The sequence below is a fragment of the Octodon degus genome, unplaced genomic scaffold, assembly GCF_000260255.1.
Source record: "Octodon degus isolate 3935 unplaced genomic scaffold, OctDeg1.0 scaffold00147, whole genome shotgun sequence".
In the NCBI taxonomy this organism is placed as follows: Eukaryota; Metazoa; Chordata; class Mammalia; order Rodentia; family Octodontidae; genus Octodon; species Octodon degus.
In genome coordinates, this window is record NW_004524723.1 from 7,122,646 (window position 1) to 7,133,518 (window position 10,873).

General features: G+C 32.7%; 1 protein-coding gene across 1 annotated transcript in view; it reads right to left on the reverse strand.

Annotated features, from left to right (window-relative positions):
- Positions 1 to 10,873, reverse strand: part of Stxbp5l (syntaxin binding protein 5 like) — a gene marked incomplete at its 5' end in the record, with an annotated part of 350,429 nt that overhangs the window by 299,068 nt on the left and 40,488 nt on the right. Inside the window, 2 exons of the mRNA XM_023702208.1 lie at positions 465 to 528; positions 6,000 to 6,134. Of these exons, the coding sequence (XP_023557976.1) occupies positions 465 to 528; positions 6,000 to 6,134 (199 nt within the window). The remainder of the gene's footprint in view (positions 1 to 464; positions 529 to 5,999; positions 6,135 to 10,873) is intronic.

The following is a 10,873-nucleotide window of genomic DNA, read 5'->3' on the forward strand; positions in this document are numbered from 1 at the left end:
TAATATATATTTATATGAAGATTGGCTAATTTACTTTAATATTGTCTACTTATCACTGTCAAAACCAAATAACAAAGACAAATGATTAATGATACTGACACATTATAAAATTCAAGTATAAAATAGATAATAAAAATAAAAATTGCTCTACATATTAGCTTCCTTTAATTTCAATTTAAATATCAAATGTAGCTCCAAGTGATACTAAAGATTTGGTTAGGTACTATTATGAGTATGAATAACTCATGCTTTAATTTTTTTTAGCTCAAACACTCCAATTTTAATTTTCATAAAGAACTGCTTTAAACTAAGCCAGATGTTTAGTATATAACAACAACAACAACAATAATAGTAATGCTACTAGTAATAATAAGAAGAAGGAGAAAAAGTCGAAGGAGGAAGCAGAAATAACTTTTCAAGGATGAGTAAAATAAAAGCAATTATAGTCATTTTACAATACTTACTTTTCCTTCATCTCGTGGGCTATCACTTAAATGTACAACTGGACCTGGATGAGTTTTGGTGGACCTGTTGAATCAATTCAAATAAGTAATTAAAAATAAAACATTACATTACATTACCCTGATATTAGAGACTGAAGTAAAGAAATTAAGGAGTTCAGCTCAAATTCATGTGGAGTTTTAGTCTTTAGGAACTTCTTTAGGAACTAACTACTTTCGATCCTTCCATTAACTTTAAAGAAATTACAAGTTTTTTTTTTTAAAAATCAGGCTTAAGAGCACAGTTTTTAAAAATATCAGATTTATCATTATGTAGATGAACCTCTGAAACTTTCAAATTTATTTATATACATTACAGCCACAAAATTGATGCAGTGAATTTGTTTCAACCAAATTTTAAAGTATATGCCTGATTTAAATTTGTCTTTGACATGATACCTCTGATTTTATTCCTAAATGAAAGTACAGTGACACCTTTGATTTAAAAACAAATCCATTCAAAATTCACCTAGATTTTGCTCATTTTTTAAACTTTTACATTTACTTTTCTTACTTTTTTTTTCCTGCTATGAACTGCCTGGCCTTAAACTCACTTATATAAACCAAGCTGGCCCAAAACAGCCACTCAAGTGCTAGGGTAATAGGCATGTATCACCATATCTGACTAATTTATTTCTTCAGCACACATTACATAGTTTTAATTTATTTCTTAAACACACATGAAAACCATGAAAGATTCAGTGCAAAACAATAAAGAATATTTGAATCGTTAAAAGCTACTTAGAATTAGATAAAATGAAAATTTAATTTTAGGCTCCTCTGATTCAGACTTCTGAGAGTTACCTCAATAAATAAAGATTAGGATTTGATAGTTAATGGATGTATTCTAAGTCTTATCTAAAAATGGAATATTAGCCTTCATTCAGTAAGCCTGATCTTACTGAATAATTGTGAGGATTAGAAATTATATCCGTGTAATACCTAATATAACAGCAAAACATTGATGTACTTATTAATAGTATGTTTTGTGATTGTTCTGAGAATTGGAAACCAGTTATTATTTTGCATTCTAGAATATATACTGGAAGAAAAAAACAATCAGATTTCTTAAGAGTATTTTGTAGTTCTTTCTACATTAATATACAACATACCATTTATATATAAATGTAATTTCCATAAAGATATAAATACTTACAATAAAGGATAATGTTTAAGTTACCCTTTAGAAGCTAACAAGTGTAAATAAGCAAAAACCCCTCTGTTTCCTACAGTTAACTGAACTGCTTCTAGGAAAGTATAAAGTATTTTAAACTAACGGAGATATAAGACATTTCAAAGAGTAACTTATTTTCTTAAAGTTTTGGAAACTCAGAATTAAATAAAGTTAAATATTTTTTCCCTAAAAACTTCTTAGAACCAATACTATGCAAATAGGTATCACAGATTTTGAATGGTTTCCAAGCTTGTTGGTCTGCTAAAATATTTTTTCATATATCATAAGGGAATCACTGAACTATATTTCAGGAAGTAAAACTATATGCAAGACTCTTCCATGTAGAAGACTATAAAACTTAGTAGTAGCTTAGAAAAATAATGCAGTTACATTCAAAATCAAATATCTGCTATTTGTAATTAATTTTTAGAATATCCAAAAATATTACTCTGAAATATGAAAAATTCAAAAAATTATTTATATAGAATAATCAATGAGGGATGGCCAAATAACTCAGTGGATTAAAGCTCCTGCAAGCATGCACAGGGGCCAGGAGTTCGATCCCTAGGCCTGTCATGCCGGTCCTGCCCTTGGGGTGTGCTGAGAGGGTGATTGGGACTGGGTATAGTGGTGCCTATCAATCCCAGCACTTGGAAGGCTGTAAACAGGAGAATCACTACAAATCTGATCTAGTAGTGAGACTCTGAACATCCTGTAGACCCTTCCCTAAAATACAGAAAAAATAATCAATGAAGTTAAATTCTTATAAAAGCAACTAAGCAATGCTCAGTAATTCTTCTGAATATCCCAATTAATTTCTTTCCTCCAATTCACCATAAAAGTTTCTTAAGCACATAAGAAAACTATGAACAATTGTGCCCAAAATAATAAAGAATATTTGAATCTTAAATTCGTTTGTCAGCCTTTTGATATTTTCCTATGTTAAATATACTGTTTAGTATTCTATCCTAAAGTGCCATCTATTTCTATGTAACATATGGTCATGAATTTAGAAGCCCACAGGAATCACTGAGTTAATAAGGCTGAGGAAGAACTGTGAAAAATTAGATAGAACATTGTCCACTACAAAATAGATACTTAGATACATTTGATTTCTGCCATGCAAAATTGCTAGAGCTGTATAATTTCATCATGAATTCTTTCACTGAAATCAGGAATCCAAATGTTTATTTCTACTCATTATGATTTGTGTATAGTTGTCCCCACAAAGCCTAAAACAGTTAAGGGGTAGACTTCTACAGTTTGTGATTAATTTATGATCCAGTGCTGGGATTAATTGTGTGAGTACTACTATGATTATGGATGAGTGCATCACATGGCCTAGGGTGGATAGCCTGAATGCTACATAAGGGAGACAGACTTGCTCTCTGTTGCCATTGTTGCTGCTATTCCTACCCTTTGCTGTTTTCTGCTGCCATGAGCTGCTTGCCTTCTGCCATGTGCTACTCCGCTTTACAGTCAACCAAGTCTGTACTGAAACTTCCACAAAATGTGAACTAAATAAATCTTCCCTTCATTAATTCTAAGTGTTGGGTGTTTTGTGCCAGCAAGGAGAGGAAAGTAACCAAGATACTACTAATCCCATGTTCAATTATCATTTGAATGAAATGATCTGCAACATACCTAAAACTCAACATTTCTTTACTCCAAAACTATTCAATCTTTGGCTCTCTTTTACTAAAGGGCACTGTTCATCAAGACAAATTTCTGGAGGCCATTCTTGAACTTTCTCTTATTATTTGTGCCTCCTTGATCCTCTTTTTTTTTTTTTTAAATAAATGAAATAGCTTAACTCTACCCCATAAGAGCATCATAGTTTTTACCCAGAGGATAATTTTTCCTCTCCCCAATCATTTCTCTAGTCCCAAATCAGAATATTCTTCTTAAAAATTAAATTTAATCAAACAAAATTTGTCTAAAACCATTTAAAATCTAGCTTATTGGCCTTAAAGTTGAAATTCCTTAAATTGACATATAAGACCATTTATATTATATCACGTGATTACAATCTTCAGGAGTGATAGAATATTTCCTATTAATAATTTCTTAAAGATACTCCAAAGGCATTTCCAGAGGTTTGAACAACTTTTATAAAATACAGAATTTATAAACAAAATGATGGAAAAGCTTCTAATACTGGATCGTATGTATAAAGTAATGCTACACCTTAAACAGTTTCTCCTAATTTCACTTTTTTTTTTTTTTTTTTTTTTTGGCAGAACGGGGGATTGAACTCAGGCCCTTGCATTTGCTAGACAAGCACTTATGCAACTGAGCTATCTCCCTGGCCCTGCACTCTTCTTCATAAATGCACCCTTCTTCATTTTAAACTTTTCATTGGCTGTGTATTCATAGTATAGGCTGTGTAAGTAATTCATGTAGCTGATGCATATAATACTTTTACCTATGAAAAAGATATACATGAAAATAGAAACACACTGTAATAATAATTAAATACTTCATTTGTTTAAAATACACTCCCTTTTAAATTTTTAGTATGTTTGTGGTACATAATATTTATGTTCCTATAGAGAATTGGTATATCTACATGAGACATTTTAATTCCTTCTTTGTATCCTGTTCCTCCTGCAGCCCCATTGCCTTCATCCACTTCTTGATCCCCTTCCTTTGTTTTGTTTGGAGTGGGTTTTTGGGGGGGCGGGAGTATAGGTTTGCAACACTTAAATGTTTACACTATCTATGTGGATTTAGCACATGCACATAATACAACTTAATACCTTTTTTCATTTCTGCTCCTACCCTTCTCTTCTCTCCTTCCAAAGTATAATGAGCAAAGTAAAAGATATAGGAAGTAGGCAGATGGATCCTTCCCAAAGATATTCTTAATTACTTTAGCAGCATTCAAGCAAACAAAAATAATACATCTATACATTTGTATAAATTCTAAATTTGTTTAGAAGTTCTATAATTCAATCTTCTATCAAGGTTATCTAAGTCAGTATTCTTTATCAACATCCTAAAACAATATTTCTTACACAAGAAGAATTGTATTCAGTACTACTCATTGTTCTTTCAGGGCTAAAACTATAGGGAGAAAGGTTCTTCCAAGTAGGAAAAAAAAGTGAAAAAAATTGAAGGCAGAAAAAAAAGGTCTATAGAATGTTTTTAAAAGTACCTACACAGAACATAGAAGAACATTACAAATAGTTCATATCCATTATCTTGACAAAAATAAAAATGAAAGTTGTAAGCCTATATTTATAACTACCAAAATAATGCCTCAACAATGTCATCAATCATTTAGTAGCCACTGTGAGAAAAAAAAATAAAAGAAAAAAATTCTGCCTACAGCAATTTTTAATATAATGAGAGAGGAAAATTTTTCACTAATAACGGACTTAATAAAAGTCCCTTTAGGACTTAATAAAAAAGACTATTGTAGCAAGAGTATAATAACGATCAAGCAATGTATGTATATGCTGAAAAACTGAGATTAAAGAATGTACTAGAGATTTATTATAAAGACTAGAGTGAAGCCTCATGAAAATAGAAAATTTTCTTCAGAATATTTGAGAACTATTTGGAACTTGGAATAGTTCCATGAGAGAAAATATGAGCCAGCCTTAAGTCAAACATATCTTATTAAAGATATATTATATACACAGCATAAACATTTATTAATATGAATTGTCTTTATGATTAACACATTAAGAGAACTGCTTATGTGTACACTAGAGTAGATAGATAGCTCATGATTTCCTGAAAATTTACATTTAAAAATTTTCACAATTTACATATGTAGAAAAAAGTATCAAAGTCAAAATAGCAATTGATATTAACTAAAAACCAAAAATACTGAATACGTACATAATATGAGAGAAACTGATATGTTCCATATTCTTTTTCCTTTGAATCCAAACATTATTTTAAAGCTAAGGGGAAAAAAGCTATGGGGATTTAAAAATGTGCTCTGATTGTGATTATTTTTACATAAAATAATACATTCTCCCTGAAAGTAGTTATAAGAAGGTTAATTATAACAGTGAGATGATTTCCATGTATAAATTATAGAATAATCTTATTTTATTATTAAAATTTGTGAATAAAATCCTGAATGATTTATAGTATCTGAAAAATCTAATATTAGCATACATGCTACCACCATATCTGCTTTTAAAAGCATTCATAGTTTAACTTCAATTTCTCATTAAAATCAATTATAAATTATAATTGTATAGAACAAGTAAATTGTATAAAATAACTATAATTTGGTACACTGTCTATGTTATATAACTACACAAAATATTTAAGTCAAATAAAGTGATATTCAAGTTCAAACTTACAGTTCTATTGCTTTGTTCCACATGATAACGTATCCAGAAAGAATGAAAGATTCAATATTTACAATATGTGTATTTCCTCTTTCTGTTCCAACATAAAGCCATTTACTCTGGAAAGGTAGATGACAGTAAGTAATTCTGAAAGAAAGAAAATTATAATTAAAATATCTAAGTTTCATGTCTGTTCACAATTTTCTTTACACTTAATATGTAGTTATAGGTATGTAAAATAAAATTACAATTACTATATGCTTAAATAGCATTTAGTTATTAGTGTATAAGATAAATATCAATAGTATATTATTAAAACAATGATAAAAATCACTCTATGTCTGAGGTTTTTTTAAATTTAACTAATACATGAAAGCATAAATTTTGATCTGAGGATATATCTCAGGGCAGAGCACTTGCCTATATATAACAGGCTCTATCCTAGAAATGCATTCATAACACAAAATGGATAAATGAAAATTGTACACACCATATGCACACATTAAATTTACATATCAATATATGCACACATTGCATGTTCAAATCAGATTAAAATATTTATCTTCTCAAAAACTCACCATTTCAAAATTTTCTCTAGTTTCTTGCTAAGTATAGTACATTATTGTTATTTACAGTACTATACTATGTAACAGTGCCCAAAAGCATCTTGTTCCTAACTGTAACTTAGTATCCATTAATCAACTTTTTCCCATTTTCATAACTTCACTCTTTTTATCCCTGGCCTATGGTAACCAACAGTCTACTCACTTACATGAGACCAATAATGTTTCTAATTTTGAAGATAGAATAGCTATGTATGTATATTTACAAAGAGGAAATTGAGGTTGAATTTTTGTTTGTTTTCCACTTGCTTAGGACGAACAACTAAAAACTAGGTTTAAAATCTGTATCTGTTTGCCTGCTCTTTCCATCAGACTCTGTTTGTTCAGATAGGATTCACTTAAATAGAAATTAGATATAAGTGAAACACAAATTTTAGAGTTCACAAAGAAGTGGTATGTAATTGTCTGTATGAAATGACAGACTACTCCTTCAGATACTTGGAATTAATGTAGTAATAAATAAGAAAGCAAACCTAAACTCAGAGATCCCTATATCTTCCTTTAGTTTTATTTTTCTGATTGTATATTCAAAATGGGCTTTCTGACTAGCTCTTGGGTTTTTTTCATAGAGCAACTGTAACTTACACTTTCATATGATGTGGAGTTTACCTAAGTCTTCTATTCACATCAATGGCTCTAGATTGTCTTAATTGTGCCTTATAGCCACAGATATAAAGAAAATGAGGATAAATTCATAGATTTAACAGAGCATTTTACTAATCATAAATATGTTAGAAATTTATATAGAAAAGAAGCTACTAAATTTTTCAAATAGCCAAACAAAGTAATGTTCTAGGCAGACAGACTAATAAGAAGGAAAAAAGGAAACCATGAATGATAAATTTCTAACAAGATTCTACCTTGTAATTTTTTATTGAAAAAGTGAATATCCTATATGTATAATTTATTTTCACTGTCTGGTTCACCAAAATTTTCAGTAGCTTACCACTCTAGACAAAATTTCATCTCAAAGAATCCTGCTGAAAGGATCCTATATACCACTTCAATCAACAAACAAACAAACATACTGCCATTACATAAGGGATTACAGTTCATTGACAATTTAATAAATGTGTAACTATTATGATACTGACCAATTATGATTAAAACATAAAGCCTAGAACTGTTTTCACAAAGAGATATTTAATAATATTACACAGGAAATAACTTGATAGTCATGTTTCTAGGCAATAAAGGATCAATCTTCAATCCAATCTTCAGCAGGAAGAAAAAGCTCATTTAAAGGTTTATGATAATACTTTCTGAATTACAGGGACAGTAAACATCAATCCCATAGACACACAAATATACAGGTTGAAATATGTGAAGAGAAAATTTTAATATTACATATTCATTATAGGAGTTACAAAGAAAAGTCTAAGAATTGCCATATTTCAGTAATGAAATATAAAGCAAGAGGTAAAATTACAGTGTAAACAGATGTTATAGTACAGCAATGAAACATACGAAAAATAGTCTAACAAAAATAGAAACTAGTCATATAGGAAACATTTCTCTGATTGATGAAAAAATGGTTTCCTCTTTAATCAATATCCAACCAATATGCAGTGCTTCTAACAAGTAGGTAAGATAGCCATACTTTGAGTTCCAGAAAAAAGAGTACTGTGTTTTAACTTAGAAGGATTAACATAAAACAGGGCGAGGACCTGACTATACTTGCTCTGTATACACTTACTAATCAGTAAATGATGCACTATTCAGATTAAATTATTATAATCTTTTATTATAACATTTAATTCTAATTTATTTATACCACTCTCACCAGCTAAAGGAAGATTTTTTTCTCTGTCAACCTTGGAAACATAATCTTTTTTCAGTATCCAAATTGACTACCATTCTTCCATAAGAAACCACTCTCCCATCTATTCATCTACTCAATCTTCACTAAAAACACTATATAAAAACACTGTCCTAAATTATGACACATACACTACTTGCCTCTTGAAAGTCATACTGAAAAGAGAAAAAACAATAGGTAAGAATATAAAAGTGTAATGATTTTTTATAAAAATACTGATTTCTAAGTACTCTGTTTAATATAGTGCACAAGGCCCAGGCGTAGCATGGGTGATATCATCTTCCATTCCCGTGGGACACCCCACAACTCGGTAGCACCCGCCTGCCCCGCCTACCCAGTAAGAATTTCGGCCAAGTTCTAGGGACCCCCAGACCCAGTCTTAGCCCAGGACCCGCTGAGTGTGTTGGAGAGCTTCCTGCTACCCTGTGCCTGCAGGACCTGCAGGTACAAGCCCAGGTACAGCATGGGTGAGACCCTCTTCCATCCTCTTGGGACCCCACCACCACTACGCAGCATCCCCCCCTCAACCTTCCTGCCAAGTGAGAATTTCTGCTGCGTTCTGGGGAAATCCAGATCCAGTCCTAGTTGAGGCCTGGTGAGTGTGGGGGAAAGATTCTGGCAAGCCTGCGATGGCAGGACCTGCAGGTCCCAGCCCAGGCACAGCATGGGTGAGACCCTCTTCCACCCCTTGGAACCCCACCACCACTCCTCAGGACCCTCCCACACTGCCCACCCAGTGAGAAATTCTGCTGCATTCTGGGGACTCCCAGATCATTCCTGACACTCGCCCAGTGAGTGTGTGGGAGAATTTCCTCTCCCCCCTACTCCACCTTATCCCCTCCGGACTTAGCTCAGGCCTGGAGTACAGGCCTGGGGTGAAACCAATGAGCTGCAATCCCTGCAGAGAGAGTAGAGGACAAAGCTACACAGCTAGTGCAGGAGCAGAACATCTTGCCAGAGGGGCACAACAGGATGAGCCCCAAAGGCAGAACCAGGAAGAAGCTGAGCACAGCAGCTAGACTCAAGCCAGGCACAGCTGGATAAATCCAAACTTTATAGATCTGCACCTGAATTTCAGTAGGTGCTAAGGTTATAATGGCACCAAAGCTCTACAACAAAGGTCAGAAGACAGTGCTACACAAAATGACAATGAGAAGGAGCAAAATGCAATCTCAGACCCCAAGCCCATCCATAACAAGTGCAGAGGACACTAACACAGAACAAATTGGGAACCAGACAACAGAAATCAATGAATCAATGGCTTCTGAAATAAAGAAACAACTGCAGAAAGATATAGAGCAACTCAAAATGGAAATGAAAAAATAAATCCCTGAACTAATAGCACCTGCAATAAAGAATCAAATACAGAAACATGCAAGAAACCCAATGTCCACCCAAAACAATAGCAGAGGACACTACCTCAGCTCAAATGTATGAATTAATAGCATCGATAGTAAATAAGCAACAGCAGAAAGATATAGAGAAAATCAGAGCAGAATTATTTTCTGAAATAAAAAGAGAATTCTCTGAACTCACAGCATCAGAAGTAAAGAATCAACTACAGAAAAAAAGGGAGGATACCCAATCTGAAGAAAACACTGCAGTAAAAGAATTACTGACTGCTTCTAAAGAAGACGCTGGTAAAAAATAGAAGAGATTTAAAAAATGACGGATTCCTTGAATGAGCAATAGAGGAAAGAAATAGATCACAGGAAGCAAAGAAAAAGAGATATATAGGAATATAAAACTCAGTGACAAGCTTGCAAAATCATTTAAGTGAAAATGAAGACAGAGTTTCAGATCTTGAGAACGCTGGTGCAGCTAGCGAAAAGGTAAGAAAGGATCTCTTAAAAACAACGAGGATGCAGGAAAAAATAATCCATCACCTGCAAGATAAAGATGAACAAGGTGAGACTAATAGGCAACAACGAGAAAGAAGGAGTCAACACAAAAGACAAAAAATTATGGACAGAAGTAATAGCAGAAAACTTACCAAATATGAGGAAATAATCTGGCATTCAGGTAACTGAAGCATACAGAACGCCAAGGAACCTCAACCCAATTAAAAACACACCAAGACATATAATAGTCAAGATTCCAGAAATTCAGCTCAAGAATAACATACTGAAAGCTACAGGAGAAAAGAAGCAGATCACATTCAAAGGAAAACCCTTCAGAATTACGGCCGACTTCTCTTCACAAACCACGAAGGCAAGAAGAGCATGGAGCAGAGTACTTCAGGTCTTCTATGAAAACAAATTCCAGAACAGACTACCATACCTTTCAAAATTCTCTTTCAAGTTTGATGTAGAAATGAAATACTTCAATGACAAAAAACAACTACAGAATTTCATGATGACAAAGCTAACCGAATGCATGCGCCTGAAAGATGTTCTAGAGAGGGACCAAAATGATCAGAACTCCACGAATGAGATCAGAAGCAA